Source organism: Rhinolophus ferrumequinum, chromosome 12 (assembly GCF_004115265.2).
Source record: "Rhinolophus ferrumequinum isolate MPI-CBG mRhiFer1 chromosome 12, mRhiFer1_v1.p, whole genome shotgun sequence".
Taxonomy (NCBI): domain Eukaryota; kingdom Metazoa; phylum Chordata; class Mammalia; order Chiroptera; family Rhinolophidae; genus Rhinolophus; species Rhinolophus ferrumequinum.
This window is the reverse complement of record NC_046295.1, coordinates 32,415,575-32,433,324: the sequence shown is the minus strand read 5'-3', so window position 1 is coordinate 32,433,324 and position 17,750 is coordinate 32,415,575. Positions and strand designations below refer to the sequence as shown.

The 17,750-nt window shown below is 41.3% G+C and overlaps 1 protein-coding gene across 5 annotated transcripts in view; it reads right to left on the bottom strand.

The window, feature by feature from the left end:
* Positions 1-342: 342 nt before the first annotated feature.
* GLIS3 (GLIS family zinc finger 3) overlaps positions 343-17,750 on the bottom strand; it is a 425,390-nt gene continuing 407,982 nt past the window's right edge. For all 5 annotated transcript variants that reach the window (XM_033123979.1, XM_033123982.1, XM_033123984.1 and 2 more), the window contains 2 exons: positions 5,551-5,733; positions 343-4,743 (listed from right to left, as the gene is read on the bottom strand). In XM_033123979.1, the coding sequence (XP_032979870.1) occupies positions 4,607-4,743; positions 5,551-5,733 (320 nt within the window). In that variant the 3' untranslated portion in view covers positions 343-4,606. The remainder of the gene's footprint in view (positions 4,744-5,550; positions 5,734-17,750) is intronic.

Here is a 17,750-nt window from a genome sequence, read left to right as displayed (position 1 = left end):
TCTTTCAGGAAATCAGAGGACTTCAAAGGTCAGGTATCAGCTCACCGAAAGCTGATGTTTGTGTCTTTCTCTGCAGGGTTTTAGAAAAACAGGGCAGAACATGCCCATTCCTGCAATGGCCAGCATGCTGAGACCCCATCACAGGGAGACCACGCACTAGAGGCATTTCTGAGGCATGATGTAGCACTACACTGAAAAGGCACAAATAAACCCCAAACCCTGGCACACATTTATCCAGTTTGTGAAGCGGATTAATAGAATAACCAATAAAACATGTATAAAAGCTTTAATTAAATCTGATGAAATAAAACTTCATGTTTTATTTATGGACACTCCCAACATGTAAAGGATTCAGGGACACATTCATTTTTACTGCCATTTCGTCCTCATATCTATAATTAAATCCAGGCTGCAGCTCTGGCCCAAAGCAATGCGGCATTTTAAAGCTGGCCTTGGACACTCCCTCCCCCACCCCATCTGCTTTTAATTATAATTGCCATCCCAATATGAAGGAGGCTGATGGTAAAACAAAACAAAATAAAACAAACAAACAAACAGTTGTTGCCATTGAGTTTTCAAATGACATGCTGAAGGAGGATTTCAGGCAGGTGGGCATATCCTCTATTTCCAGTTTTATTCTGTACCAAGTGCACAATCCCTTCATTTTACTTTTGACATAAAAAAAGGACTTCATGAAACAAGACAAAATAACTTATGATTATATGAAACATAACTGTGACAAATCACAAAACTATACATATTAATAGAAAAAAAGTGTACCTAATTCTTTAAAAGATTTATGACAATAAGCACCAGATGTGCCCCTAGAGTAAAATCGGCCCCATATCCAGTATGATCTATGCAGTTCATTTCTCTACGTGAGTGTATATAACTATGTACAAGGGTCTGTGTGATTTATGGAAAACAGATTTCCACTTCCCCCCCCAAAGTGCTTTATGTCAGCAACATTACACAGGATGCTCTGCTGTCTGTACAAAATAAATCTCTTCTTTTTTACACTCGCCATTTCTCCAATGAGTGTTTTTTTTTCTTTGCTTTATCCATTGCAAAAAAAAAAAAGTAACCGCAGAAATTCCATACCACCAACAAAAAGTGCCATTAAAAAATGCTGCTATCAAATGACATGGTCAAAGCAGTCACATAAAATACCAAATAATTAAATTGGACATTTACAATCACTATTCTCAATACTTCAAGGCAACTGAAAGTCAAGGTTCTTGGATAGGGGAGATGGAACATTTACCTCTGTGGCTGCATACTAATGTGCTTGACGGCTGGTAACGTAAAAGCAACAAAACAACACCAATACTCGGTTTTAGCAGTGGAAACTACGCTGTGATCCACTCAAGACCTTTTGTCCATTTTAGAGTCAATCACCTATGTAATTTGGGGGTGACATGAATAAAAGGGACTTTACAGGACTGAAAATATTTAAATGATATTTACCAGCTGATCAGAAGCTAAATTACAACTGACATTTTGATGCAATTCCCTAACTGACTTTAGGGAATTAAGACAATGCTGCAAATGAAATGTCTCTAGGCATATTGGGTTTTTTTTTTGTGTTTTTTTTTTTTTAATGTAATAGGATAATTGTCTTTGGGGTGTGTGTTACTTTCACAAGCATCAGCTTTTTTTTTTTTTTTAAATAGGGGAATGATAATATGTTCGAATGTTTATGAAAATGGTTACATATCAAAACTGAAACAGCCAGGAAATAGAAGGGAAGGAATTTTTGCACATTCCATTTTTACTGCTACAAATATAATAATAAAAGCATATATAAATCTTGTGCCATGAGAAAGCAAGCAAGAAACAACTTTTATGGCCAGGTGAGATCCTGGAATCTAAGGACAGCATGAATAGTCTAGAAGGAACCTGAGTGTCCTGCTGAGGCCTTAAGCCCAAACCTGCAGCCATCAGGAAACACTGAAGGGCATGTGAACTGGCTCTCAGCTCTCGCACTGTAGGCAGCGCTGGGCCCTGCTTCCTGTGTGCTCCCTCTGCTAACAGGAATGCCCTCCTCAGGGGCTGACCCAAATTCCTGCTGAGGAAGGAGGCTCTGCAAATGCTGCTGCTCCCTGAGCCCCGGCTCCCTCCAGCCCCACTGAGGCAGGAGAGGGGCAGGGCCACAGTAAGGCCACAATCAGGCCAGAGACTGGCACAGGAGCATTTCCTCCAGCCAGAGAGAGATGACATCCATGGTTTCTGAGGTTCAGCTTCTGGCTTTGTCCTCCTTCCCCCTTTAAATTATATAAAGCCATAAGGCAGGACTGACAATATCAGCTGCAATAACCATCTTGCATTTTCATCTTTTTCCTCCTCATCACACAAATAAAATGTATTTTGAGTTCCCCATAAAGACATCAGTATTTAGCAATGGATAGAGTGTCTCTCTAAAGATACCAGAGCTTTCCTTTCTCTCCCGAGTGTGACAAAGGACACCGGAGTAATGCCAGTGTTAGTACGCATAGAGTCTTGCGTAGGCCAAAGTGACACGAGTTTCAGTCTGCAAGAAGGATGGTAGTTTACCTGCGGTCTGAGAGCTCACTTGGAAAGGAAGCCTGATGTGCACCCTTTCATAAAGCAGAGCAGATTTCTGTAGTGAATAACTCGTCTCTTTTGCAGACTTGGGCGTCTGGGTGATGGCTTTTCTTAGATCAGAGCTCAATAGTCAGAGAAACTAGACTGACTGAGTGCATTGTAAAAATGGACCCCATGCTTGGTTCTTTATTCACCTTATTGTACCACACGTTTGAATGGAGTCCAGAATCAGGCAGAATACGAATTACTGTGTAGCCAGACTGAAGGACCCATCTGTCAGGATACAAACTGTCACTGGATCCCAAATCTGACACCAAGCTGTTTAATTGTCTTGTTGAAGATTATAATTATTTGTTTGACAAATACCATTGTTTCATTTTTTGCTCAGAAAACATTTTTAAAGAGAGAAAAGAAAGCGTGAAATGTGACAGTAGTGGAATGTCAGAATTTACTGGGTGTCTTTGGGGTTTGGTTAATTTTTACGTAGCCTGGGCCGACTCGGTCCTTTTAATAGCTTTGTCTAGGTGCCACAGAAAATGGCTTCCTCTTCAGGCTTGACAGCAAGTGGTCAAGTGGTCTGTAAAAATCCCAGGCCCTCAAACCCGAGTTTCAGGAAAAAATGTTGCCTTCTTCTGCCCACCTTTTTAGAACTGTTTCCTCTACCTGCCTTAGGTCGGACCTTGGTAAGAGCTGATGGTCAGAATACAGTGGGTGGTGGGCATGTGTGAACTATAGTGAAGAAGAGGGTGAATACAATGCCCAAAAAGAAAACAAGAAAGAAAACAGAGAGAGAGAGAGAGAGAGAGAGAGAGAGAGAGAGAGAGAGAGAGAGAAGTATAAGGGAGAGACAGACAGATGAATGGATATCCTGAGGGAGGTGAGCAGAGAGGCTGTGCAAAACAACTGGACATAGGGCATCTCTAGTTTGGTTTTCCAAGAGAACCCAGGAACACAACTCAGTGTGTCCCTGTGCTCTCATCTAGCACGTCTCTGGGCAGAGTGTCAGAGTGGAAGCAATGAGTGAACTAGTCAAGTGACCTTTTGCTTTGAATAAGGTCTTTGAGGTGGAGTCGCCGAACAGTTAACCTTCTAGGGTTCCTGCTACAGCACTGGGAAGGGGGCGTACCCACCCCCTTGCCCTCAGGTAGCCTTTGCTATATGCAAAACTAACATTCCAGGAGTGCTCACAGGTGCTGCCAGGTGGGGCCAGGCAGAGCTACAGCTGTGGCAAAATGTATGTTGCTGGGGTGATTACAATAATTATTTCCATCCAAAGAACAGACTTCTAAATATTTTTTCCTTTTAAAGTAGATGTAAATAACAAGTCTTTAAAATGAAAGAAGTACGATAAGTTTCTGGAATATAAAACAAGTTGTAGTGCCTTTCAAGGGACTGTGCTCAACAGAACCTTCTTATTTTGCTTTTGGAGAAACACTGAAAAGCAACTGGTTAGCACGGGGATGTCTAAGAGCAGAGAAAGAGACAGCCAGTCACTGGAATGCCAGGCCAGTGCCGGAAACCTGGGGCTTCTCCAAGAGCGGAGCCCACGCTGTGCCATGGACCTGGATTTTTCTTGTTGTGCTTGGCCTGGCATCGGCCAGCAGCAGGACGAGCACTGAGCAAGGCAGTTCTCTGGGCTTCTGGCAATTTGCGTTGTCCTTCCCTACTTGGAGTTTTCAGCCAGGGTGATACCCAAACTACATTTTTACATGCACATCACTTCATCGGTGTCCTTTGAGGGTTGACAGCCAGGAAGTAACAGGTATCCGGTACAGTGAGAGTCTAAATTCCCTTTGCAATGACAGTCCTGGTGACCAGCAAATCCAGAGAGGAAAAGGAGCAACTGCAAACACTCCTGACAGGCCCAGCTCTGACTGTCCATTCCTGCCCTCCAAAGTCCAACCTACACGTCTGGGACTTTGTAGGTTCCGCTGATTCGGTTGACATCCTTTTCACACAGTCTTTTGAGAGCATGAACATAAAAGGTGACAAGTGACAAAAAGGTCCTGGACGCCAGTGGTAGCGGAAACCAGGGGAGCCTTTAGCCTTCAGTATAGACAGAGGAGAGCTGGCTAGGACAGCGGTCCACAGCGCTGATTTGCAAGAAGGTGGTGTCTTCAGGTCCACTGCGAAGAGTCTCTCCGAAGAGGCTTGAAGAACCTGAAGGCAAATCATACACTGGAAGAGAAAGAACACACAGGTTAACTCCTGCCTCGCCACACCCACGGTGGGTGCAGTGAGGCAACTGTGCTGGCGTAGGCCCTTAGCAGCTCTCTCTCCTCAGGCACTTAGTGAAGAGTAGGCTGAGCTGCGGGCAGATGGCCAAAATAAGTCTTGGCACAAAATACGGACTGAGCAGTTGTAAAAGTGAAGTGTTCTAGGGAAGGGTGAGAGTGGTCTCAAAAAGGAGGTGATATTAAAGTTGAGTTGTAAAGAAGGATGGGATTCTTACAGATGGAGAGGCTACCAAAGGAGTATTCCAAGGACAGAAAGGGAGGGGCATATAGGGCCAAGTGTGATGACAAAGCTCAGGGGCAGAGCATGTAGGGAGATGTATGGCGAGTCTGAGCAGGCCGAACTCAGGGAGCTTTGGCTATCATGCTGAGAAGAGCACACTTTATTCTCTAGGCAACTGGAAACTGAGGTATTTGAGCAGAAAAGTCACTTATTTTATCCCTCTTTTTTGGAAGGCATTGGCTATGGGAGCATGGAAGGCAGAACGGTAAAGATAAGGAGTTGACTTAGAGAGACTTGTTGGGAGGCTGTTTGTTTCCACAGTCTGGGAGAGACGTGATGGCCCCTGGACTAGGGTCAGGGAAGCGGGGCTGGAGAGGAAGGTGAAGAGGGGAAAGATTTCGGAGGTAGATTCAACAAGATTTGATGTGTTCACGTGCTGGGTCAAGTCTAGTCCAGTGGGTCACGGGAAACCCACCTGGTCTCTCCCATCAGTCTGCCCAAGCTTCTAAGTCACAAACACCAACACACCTGTAATGCCCGAGTGAGTTGAGAAGGCTCTGTGGAAAACATCAAAGCCAGCCTGGCCCATGGATGTGGGGACCAGGTAATCCTCGAAGGAAGGAACCACACTGCAGGAACTGCTGGGTGGCATGGTCCTCTGGGAATCAGGGTAATGCGGGGGGCAGAATGTCTGCAGCTGCCCATAAAATCCTGAAATGTAAGCACAGCATTGAGCTATTGCGACGCACAACTTCCAAAGATCACTCCAACCCAGTTAGACCCTCCCTCAGCCTAGCTTCATATGACAAAATGCCCATAACTCTTAAGCTATCCTGTAAAACCTCTAATCAACCATTTGGAATGCACCATTTGGCCAGAAGCTTTTCCACCTCCAGGGGCTCTCAAAGTTTGTTGACTTAGGACATTTTTATGCCTAGTCTGGTACCTGAAGTTAAAGGTGTTCTTACTTTCTTAGACTCTCCAAAGAGTCCTAGACACTGAAGGCCTGACCTTCAGAGGACACTCCTACCCAGGTTCTCCCACTAGATTTTGAGTGCATCTTCCTTCATTTCCTTTACCCTATATTCTATTGTTTTTCACATTTGGTAAAAAACTGAAGAATGCTTTTTTTTTTTTTAAAGGCAACATTTAAACATTTAAAATCTGTCCTTCTAACAGGCAGATTCATACATGTTTATATAACATTTTCCTCATTATTTTGAACAGGTACATAAGTATCCCATGGTTGGATCACTACAATTTTTTTCAACTATTATTGTTGATCTTTGCAATACATGGTAAAACTGGAAGTGAACAAACAGTATAATGAAGAAATAGGAGGAAAAATTTCTTAATAATTTGAAAATAATCATCAACATTTTGCTAATCATGTTTCATTTATTTCTTTCAATTTTCTTTTTCTCACTTAACTGAGTTTTCCATGGGATCCTATGTGGTCCTTTTCTATACTCCTCCACACCTTCCTTTTTCTTTTTCCTTCTTGCCTCATAATAAATTGAAGCCAACAGATTACTTTCTTGGAGTACAATATGCTTTTAAAATATAATAATGACATCTTTATTTGGTACTTTATTGAAGGGCGAGTTGTGGCGCTGCCACAAACGCTCTTCATTTCAATGCATCTGTCTCCTCAACTGTAAAACGTGACTGTCACTGTCTACGTCACTGGGCTACTGTGAAGATTACGTGAGGCATGGGATAAGAACATCCATATGTAACATTTTTAAGTACTTTATAAATGTCAGTAATTATTGATATCATGACTTGTTTCTGGTGGGAAAAAACGAGGGATTAGTAGAGGAAGTGTCCCAGGCTTCCTTCCACAAACATTCAATGATGGAGAACACTGAACGGATCTAGGAACTTTGGGCCCTCGTGCTGTGTGCCTTCCTCCACAAGAACTGCCTCTTCTTAAGAGGCTTTATGTCTGGTTAAATAAACCTGAGCTATCAACAGAGAGGAGAGGTGGTATTTGGAGTGTTTTTTTTTTTTTTTTTAACTCTCTAAATACAAGCAGGGTGCACGGCTATATCCAGCCTACTATGCTAACAACTCTTCTCATTGCTGATTGGTACCCTAAAGTATAACTGCTTATATTCCCCTTGGCTGGGAGACCTGTTCTATGGTTATTAGGAATATCACCCAAGAATAGGTGCTGAACTGCTCATAAAGACACAGGCTGGCCCTCTGGGAGCTTATGATCCAAGCCAGAGGGATCAATGCAGATTTATGCACAGGACACACTCATTGTAGAAAACAAAATAATAACATCCTTTATAAGCAGGCAGTTGTATACTGTATATAGACTCAAGAAAAAAATCCACGTAAGGTTTAGGGGAACATCAAATGCATGTTAGCAGTATAGACTAGGAAAATACCTAAGGAAATTCCGTGTCAAGGCAGGAGAAGAAAGAACGGAAAATTGGCTGTTTTTCATATACTCAAAGGCTTCTACATACTCTCAATAGACAAATGGGCAAAAGATCCAAGCAGACGTCTCAAAGACCCATATAATTGATTAACCAATATGGACAAACTACCAATCCTCTAGCCGTCAAAAAAATAAAAGTCAAGATATTGACAAAATACCATATCCTACCTATCATATTAGTAAAGATTTCTAAAAATCATTCTCAATGCTGAAGTGAGACTGGTGAAGAAGTTACTTCTGCACAATGTTGCAGACGTGGCAAAAGAATATAAGCCCTTTGGAAAACAATTTGACAAGCTTTATCTAGAATCCTAAAAGTGTTCATCCTCTTGGACATGGGAATTTTACTTATGAGAACGTATAATAAAAATACATTCCAAAGAACAGAAGAAATTCTGAACAGTCATCACAGAGCTAGTTGTCATAAGAGAAAACTGAAGAGTTAAAATGGTAACTATGAGAATGGTTAAGCAAACAGTGGTACACATAGATGAGAATATTAAGTAGCCATTAAAACAATATTCATAAGGAATTTTTAACAGTGTGGAAAGACTATTATAGGGTACGGTTGAAAAACACCCCGATACAAAACTGAATATGGAGACTAGGCTCATTTACATGGAAGTCTACGTGTAGGACAGATTGCGAGGCAACATATCTATAGCGGTGTTGGGGTTTCTTTCCTTTTTTTTTTTTCTTTTTTGGCTTTGCATTTTTCTGAATTTTAATAGTGGTGAAGAACAAGTACTCTGGAGCCAGACTTCCTGGGTTCAAATCCTAGCTCAACTACTTAGTAATTGTGTAGTCTTGGTGAATTACTTAGCCTCTTGCTGTGTTTTTGTTTTCTAATTTGTAAAATAGGGTTAAAATTACTCCCTATCCCTCATTGAGTAATTATGAAAATTAAATGAATTAATATTTACATGGTATATAACCTAATGATATAATTAATTATATAAATAATTATGTAATACGCATTTTAATAATGCAATTTATGTAACACACGTGTTTGGTAAATAAGGAAAATAAAAAAGTACAATTACTTCACAATAATGTAGTTCTCAAAAATAAAATAATGTTTATGAAGAGAAATAAAGTTTTCAAAAAGGCAGTAGGTCCTTCAGTGATAACCTAATGTAAGAATGAACAAAGCAGTGGGGCATGTGGCTCACTTACAGTTCCCAGGTGGAATCCTCTGGAAAGTTCTTGGGGACCTGAGCCATAGACCTCTTGCCCATGTCGGTTCCTAGATCCTGCACTAATTGACACATGCCCTGATTTCTTCCCTCACCCAGTGCAGGCTCAAAATAGCAATAAGTTTGAGTGGTTTGAAGGACCTATAATGTGCAGCTTCGTGGTTTGAGAGGTTCCTCGAACTGATCATAACTTTGGGTATCTGTGGGTACCTAGTGGCCTAGCACATGTAATCACGGCATACTCATCAGGAAGAAAACATTACCACGAACCATCATGGCTGGCTTATTAGAATGTAATGTCTCCTCACTGAGCAACATAGACAATATTTGCTATTTATCCCTATGCTTGCTCTATTCAAATTTGTCACCAATAAATTCCCTGATAGCATCCCTCAGTGTAGTATTACCCTTCCAAGAAGAGAAGACATTTTTCACCAAACTCCCACATCTCCCCAAATAGGGACATTAATCATTCAGGTGTGTCAGGTACAGTGATAGAGGCTTTCACTGGCCTTTTGTGAAAAACAATTCATTCTCTCTTCTCTATCTTCTCTCATGCTTCTAACAGAGAGCAGAAATGTCATATGGCTTCAATCTACATTTGAGCGTTGTGACGTGTAAAGGTATAAAAGGTTTGTGATGCAGTGATATACACCCAGTGAAGAAAATATTAAACTCAATTTTCTGGGCTCCATTTCCCAGTTTCTCTTGTCCGTCTAGATCTGAGTGAGAGGGCAGAGTGGACTGTAATTCCTGCCTCTGGGTGTCTTGGCTGTCATGACAAACCGTTGAAACCAGAACGGCCCCGCAAGCATGTTTTATCACTCTCACAGCCAACTAAGGGAAAGAAAATCCTCTTTATTAAATCCCTCCCTCCAAGACGCCAGTTACGAGAGATGCCAAACACACTGGTGTGGATGACTGTGGTCACTCAAATCAAAGAGCTTTAACATATCCTCTTCCCAGTGCTATTTCCATAAACCTAATGAAATTTTTAAAAATTCCATTAGGGTCTTGCCACACACACAAACCCAGAGAAAGCCTAACTCATTTTTTGATGAATGGCTTCTGTATTCCAGCTGTTGGATTGCACATAGTAAATCTGGAAGGAACTTTACCTCTCGAACCCAAAGCAAAATGAGGCAAGATGTTAACACATTTTGTGAGCATAAAACATAAGAGCGATGGCAAGGTCAGCCAATCTGTCAGTCAGTCAGTCAGTGGTAGTTATCAAGTGCTGGTCAAGGTGCTGTTGGAGAGACCAAAGAAACCGGAGGTGATACCTTGTCCCTGAGGATGGATAATGCAGTTGGAGCGAGAGCACATACGTTTATGATAGCATAGGAACGCACACATAAAGTTATGTTGGTCATAAATGTTCGCTGTCCCACTTAGTTGTAAAATCACCCCTCGCCCATTTTAGAAGTTATTTTACTTCCAAGACAGGGAGTAGGGTTGGGGAGGGGCGGAGAGGAATTTGCACATAAACTGATTCTACCCAAGTTGCAGCTCCTGAACGATAAGGAAAATCATTCTTCCTCTTGTCAATTTTGGGAAGTTTCTATTCCTTCTAAAAACAAACCTGCTTTTCTAATTATAAAAAAGTATTTGGCATTAATTATACCAACTAAAAAAATGTAGAACAGTATAAACAAAGAAAGGAAAAATGATCTTTATTTCCACAATTCAGATCTGGCCGGATATATACATACACACAAAATGGAAATGTTACACATATTATTTTGTACCCTGTGTTCTCCCTTAATAAATATCATCTACAAGCTTCACATTCTATTAAAACTCATTCTTAAAATCCCTTCCTCTTCACTTTGTCACATGGGACTCACGGATGTCTCTGTGATGAAAGGAATTCATGGTCACTCTTGCTGCTAATGGTGAAGCAGCTCCATGAATGTGGGTGTGGATTTCCTTGCTGAAGTGGAAGGGGAGTGGGGGTGGCTAGAGGAAGAGGAACTCTGATAACAGAAAGGTAGTCTCCAGGGCAGTACCACTCAATAGAACTTTCTATGTTGACGGAAATGATCTATAGCTCGCTGTCCAATACAGTAGCTGCACGTGGTTATTGAGCATTGGACTTGTGGCTAGTGTGACTTTTACATTTTATTTAATTTCAATTAATTCAAATGTAAATAGCCACACGTGGCTCCTGGCTACTGTACTAGACAATCCAGATCCAGGGCAATCTGCATTTCTAGGTTTAGCAGACTTTGTTTCAGGAACGCTTCTGATTAAATTCCTGAAGGAAAAACGCATGACCCACCAAGAGTTTAAATAAAAGCCAGACAATGATTCTTCGACTCTTTGCCTTCAAGATAGAAACTACATTAGATTCTTTATTACATTTATGTTTTCCTTAAAAATTACCACTCCAATCTTTATGGAAGCCACTAGAGTATGATTATGCCTATAAGTAAATAATGGTCACCCAGGTTGCAACCCTCAAGAGAGCTGATGAACAGTGTTTTAAGCCAAAATTCCAGGGGATTTCAGCTCTCCTAGAGAAACTACTTTCCCTTCTGGAAGTAGGAGAAGCAAAAGGAAATGTGCCACCCACTTTCTTTCCTGCAGACTGTAGGCCTAGCTCCCCAGGCCCACTGCTATGATGAGTGGATGAGCTATGGTGGTGGAGTAACGTTCACCACAGATGCTCTACCTAACTGTTTACCCACATGGATGGAGAGCAATACCATCAGCCTCAAGGTGCTATGTCAGGAGCTGTGTACTCGGTGGGTTCGTTTATGTAGCAGATGGTTTTGCGAAACAAAATTCTTGTTCTCCTTTATGGTGAGGCTGGGAACCACTACCAAACTCACGTGTGATCAGAGTGCATCATTTCAGGATTCCAGGCCAAACACTGTTGTGTACAGCCACTACCCAAATCTCAGAAGTCACCTGTTCCCTTGATCTTGCAGAAGAAACACTGACTAAGGCGTGTGCTTGCTTTTGCTGGTGTATTTTTGTAAAATGGGGTGTTCCCTGTGTCTATTTCAAAGGTTACAGCAAAGATTAAAGAGGATTAAAATAGATGATTCTTGTAAAGTGCTGAGCATGTGCCAGGCACATAGTTAGCACTCTGTAAATGGTACTCTTCACTTCTCTTCCCCCGTTCTAACAGCACAAGCATTTCAATTTTTATGCTTTCATTCACTCAACAACAATTTACTAAGCATTTACTCAAATGCTGGAGACACAATGGTGAATAAAACACTCTCCATGCATTCTCGGAGTTCATGTTTTAGTGAAAAAGGAAGATAAACATATAAATGAGAAATCAAGTAACATAATTTCCTACTACATATGACAATAAAAAGGAAATTTTCTTTGAGGGATATATACAGATGCAACCTTTTCTCCAGAACACAGTCACGATAGGAAGGGAAAATAGCAACAAATAAGAAAGAAGTTTGGGTGCTCTCAAAATTTTTTAAAAAGAGTATTGGCTGTGGTTCGTTTTGTTTGGCCCTGCCTCATGATGGCAGGTATAATAAGGAGGCCATCTCACAGTTCTGCTGTGACCGGCCCTGGCCAAGCAGCTTTTCCACCAGTGGTTCAGATCAATTTGTGCTTGGACAGGAGAATAAGCAGATATCAGTGGCAGAGGCAGAGCTGGCAGTGCCTCCACTTTTTGGTGGTACAGTTGTTTGCTAGCCAAGTGGAAGGAAAGATGTATATTTATAAGCTTTATGGCCCTAATTATTTTCCAGCAGAGACTATAATTTTGCGGGTTACTTTAGGAAGTGTAGAGCTCTGGGCCTCCACCGCATGATTGTGGCATCTGGAGGGGCATGGATGAACCTAAGTGAATGGCATGGCTCAAGCCGAGAGCTCCAGGGACAGGGACACATGAAGAAGATGGGTGACTCTATTCCCCTTGGCTCCCGAATTTATTCTTCTCCAACACTCTCTGGCTGTTTTGGATTTCTCCTCTACTCCCTGGGGGCCCTTGAGTCTCCCCCTTTAAATACTTTCTGTAATCCATGGCACAAGCCAAGAAGAAAAACAGGTAAATTTGTTGGTAAAGCTCCTCCTACAGGTCGTAAGAATATGGTCTTTGGGGTCGTATCTTCCTGGCATGATTTTATGCATTTCAACATTACTCCGAGAAAGGCCCAGGCAATCACACACTTCTACTCACATGGTACCTTAGCATTAGAAAACCCTTAAGATTCCTTCTTAGTCAGTCATCTGACATTCCTGTCTTGAACTAGATGCTTGACACAAATGGTCGCGTTTTATTTTTTATTATTATTTTTCATTATTTTTTTAAAGATTTTATTGGAGAAGGGGTTTAATAATATATATATATATATACACATATATATACACACACACACATATATATATGTGTGTGTGTATATATATATGTTTTTTTTTAATTTTTTTTTTTTTAAATTTATTGGGGTGACAATTGTTAGTAGAATTACATAGATTTCAGGTGTGCAATTCTGTATCACATCATCCATAAGTCACACTGTGTGTTCACCACCCAGAGTCAGCTCCCCTTCCATCACCATACATTTGATCCCCCCTCCATTTAAAGATTTTTAAATGGTCGCGTTTTAGACGAAGAGATGGAAGCAGGGGAGCTTTTGAATCCCTTGCCGTTAAAACCAATACTTCATTTATATGCCATGCAAATAAGAGAAAAGTGGAATATTCATACAACCATTTTAATACCTCCAAACATCCAGATATTTGGAATTATTCATGGATCTAGCATTTATCTTAACAAATAGGCAGCAGAACTAAAACAGCTATCATATCATCTTCTACTAAGTCCAGAGCTTTCTCATCTGCAGGCCCCTTGCTTTGGTATTTTCACAGAACATTTTGGTTAGTGTTACACCAACCTCTCAAAGTATTCTGTCAGAAGGAAGGAACGGAACTGATAGTTATTTGCTCCGAGAAGGAATTGTCCTAGGCATTTTACATAGAAAACCTTCATCCTTACAACAGCCTTTGAGTTAAGCATTATTGTCCTCAGTTTATAGACAAAGAAACAGAGAAGGTAAAATAACTTACCCAAATCCTCATAGCTTCCAAGTTTCAGAATTAGGACTGAAATCCTGGTCTGTTTACTGACATAATAAACTATTAGGGTTTAAGCTCATGGACCAAATCAACATAAACAAAATCCTGCCATTTTTGTTAAGGTCCCTCACTGTCAGATCACAGGCAAAGTTACCCAAATTGATCAACATTTTATAAAGCACACACATTTTCATTAGGGAGAAAATCACTGAATTAGTAAAATTGATGAAATCACCTAATCCCTGAAAAATTCTAAAAACCCTCAAGAGTAGAAACAGACATTTCAGAAATTTCTTTTGGCCAATTTTCGGATTTCATTACAATTTTATTTCTATCTATTGCATGAACAAGTTGGAACCTCAGTTTGAATCCTGGGTGACCCATTAACCAACTGTGTATGACTGGATAAATAATTTTCCTTCTTGAGTCTCATTTTGTTTTAAAATAACACCTATTTTATAGGGTGTGGAGAACATTATATGAGGATGTTTATAAAAGCATCTAGTGTATTCCCTGGTATGTCGTAGGCCCTCAGTAAATAGCAGCAATCATTATTATTACCATGAAAAGCTTGGAAGTATTTGCAGATTCTGTATAAGGCACAAGCCATTCGTAAGCAATTCTTCTTTCATAACTCACCATCCTTAAGTATAAAACGACACTGCTATGAAAAGTGAAATCTCCACAATTTGGTTGTCATTTCTTGCCTTGGCTCCTAGTCTTGGCCACCAATATCATCCGGGGCTTCATCTAGCTAGAACTCTGTAAGCTTCCTCCCTGGAAGTGGTGGAGAAACCGACTCTTCATTTTAATACAGAGTCTATAAATGGGGAAGCTGCAGGAACAGCTCACAGACTGTGTGTAAGAAGACAGATTTTTCTTCAGGCTGAGAATTGAACCAGCTTGCAAAGCGCTCGAGCTATTTACAACTGACATTTAAGCAACTACTGTACTGAGAAAGAGGAAAATAATGGAAATAATAACCCTTCAAATTCCATTTGGGCACATTTATACTGAAGGCACCCCAGAACAATGGCTCAAAAGCTGACCACTGGAGCAAGCGCCTGGTCCCATTGCCCTCAGTCCAATGGGGTGCAGCACGAGGGCTTCTAGTTAGAAAAGTCCATTTGTTTCCAAGAAGCGCGGCCATTTTCATACGCAGCTTCTGCTGCCAGCACTCTGAACACTGGGTATCCCTCACAGCATGTGACCTGGTCTGCAGCAAGCGGCTAACAGCATTTATCACTGTGAGGCCCACATATCCACCCTGGGAATTGGATAGTCATTTCTGGGGTGGGGTAGGGGAAGAGGGAGAGGGTCTGTTACTGATGTCTGCAAAGGTTCAAGTAAGGAGATAGGAGTAGGCAGAGTGTGTTGCTGAAAGGGATGGTGAGGAAATGGGAAAAAGCAGAGTGAGAAGAAAGGCATGTGTAAAACACTCTTGGTTAAAAGATGTAATTGATTGTTATTTAAATATCCTCAACCCACTGAAAACCCTAATGCGTGGTGGCCTCTGGCTTCCAAATTCTCAAAATGATAAGCTGCCAAAGTAAACTAATTGCAATGTGTCTCAGTAATTGCCATGTGTGGGTATATACAGTTATAGTAAAATGGTTCAGTGAATCCTGACAGTGATAATGCACATTTGGAAATTACATAAAATAGAGACTCTCAAAACCAGGAGACCCAAGGCGCCTGAGATGAATTGGAAAGCCAGCTTTGCCCCTTACTGGCTGTGTGGCCCTGAGGAAACCATGACCTCTCTGAACCTATGAGTCCCTATTTATAAAAAGGGAGATAATAATAGTCATGTGGCAGCATAATCCTCACAGTAAAAAGGGGAAGAAGCATATGGAACAAAAGGAAGGGGATTTCGCGCCCAGTTGCTCGTGAATTGTCACTCAACTTCATCACCTATCCCCTACTCCCTATGCCTCAAAAATCCTCGATACATGTGAGGTCTGGAATGGAAGGTGGGGGATTTGGACATTCTGTGTCTAACGGCTGCGGTGAAGTGAACACGTTTGGCCACTAGTCAAGGTCGATCAGAAGGAGTTGGGAATTTCTCTATGAGTGGGGACCACTGTTGCTGGTACACATCCCCACTGGGTGGCTGCAAAGATGAAATGAAATAATAAGTGTGAAAATATTTTGTAAACCATAAAACCTACTGAAAATTGTAGCCCCTACTCTATTGTACTAAGACTGGTGTTATTTATCATCCTACCTTCTCTGAGAACAAAGATAAATCTGCCCATGGAGGTGTCAAGCTCTGATCCATAAAGCTCAAAAGCAACAACAACAACAACAACAACAACAACAACAAAAGTCATAAACCATCCTTTGACTCAGGGCTCCTTGGGCCTAAAGCAGAACAAGGCAAGCATGGCAAAGAGTGAAGATTTAATTCTATCTGCCTTGTCCTTCCGAGCAAACGTTGCTGTGAAACGGTTTGGTGGAGAAGAGGATTCCAGACAGAAACTTAAAGGGATGTTAGAAAGAAGTGCAGTAGCTTCCCCTAAGGTCCATGAGAGCCATCCTGCTTCTGTATAGCTTTTAGATTGCGCTGCATTTTGTAGGACTTCCTTAGGAGCTAAGGGGAGAAGGAAGCTGGAAAGTATTTATTTCCTCAGTCATGGGAGAGGACCATGAATCATGTTTAACAAGGTATTCCTTATATGAAAGATTGATAGGCTCTAAGAATATCTTTAGATGATTTTCAATCATCTGAAAGTTTTCTAAATAAAATCCCAATAGAAGAAAACAGAACAGTTTGATTTCATCTGAAATGGGGAAGGAGAGCTATTCCGATGGGTATCTCTTTCCTCTGGGCTGGTCTCCAACCCTCTCTGCTGACCCTGGGGCTCTTGGGGATAAAGTTTTGATGACTAATGAAGTGACCTTGAATTATACTCTCAGCCGATATGGATCAAGATGACGTCCCTCCCCACTGCAGTGCCTTTTTCTCACAAGTAAGTTCTTGGTCAAGGTGAAATCATGGGACCTCACTTGAGTGACTCAGTAGTTACTGGTCTTACTTTGGCCCCATATTGATCTTGTGGCCTAGACTTCTGTTGTCTAACTGTAACCAAATTCCCATGTTATATCTGCTCCACTAACTAGGTGACTTTTGCTTCTCCAAGTCCAAATCTGTGGTTATACAACTTGCCAGCACTCTAAGAGTGGCCACCAACTCATACTTGATTATTTCTCCCGAACCTCTGCTTCGTAACTAAGTCCCTGTTACACGCTGTTAGGTCTCCCTAAAATTGACTGTCTGGAATGTTATGTTATGTGAAACTGGACTGGAGGTAAAAGAGTACAAAAATCTATATAAGTGGGTTTCAGATAGCAGAGTGGACTATGCATTTGTGACACATGAAGAATGTCACTGGATCCCAGGATCCCTATTACCTCCTTCCATCTGGCTGCTAGGAAACCTGCCTTTTTATCTTGTTAGACCTTGTACATACTGACTACTAATCTGGACAACCCAATTTATGACCTTCTGTCTCTGCTCCACCCCTCTAGCTAGACAGAATTCCTCACACTGCCATCTGGGGGTCACACTTTAATGGGTATGTCTAGTCTACAGGGTCCTTCCTTTCCTGTTTAATCTCATTCCATTGCATACCAAACTCTTGGCTTTTACGTTGGTATTATACATCTCAAAATCTACTACAGGAAATCAATAGATCACAGGATTCCCTACCTACATATAGACCAAGAGGAATCTTCTCTCACGGTTGAGTTCAAAGGCTTTGCTTGCCAAGAATCTCCCCTTACATAGAAGCTCAGGACGGGCAGGGGCCTTCGTTTGTTTTCCCTACTGATGTAGTGTTAGCATCCCAAAACAGGACCTGGCACACAACAGGGGCTCAGTATTTGAGAATGAATAAATGAAGGAGCAAATGACACCCACAGCTAGAGCCTTTAATGAAAATACTAATGGTGAGAGTTCCATAACAGAGCTCAGAGATTCTGACCTATGAACCTTATACACAATACTCCATCAGAATTTCAGAAAA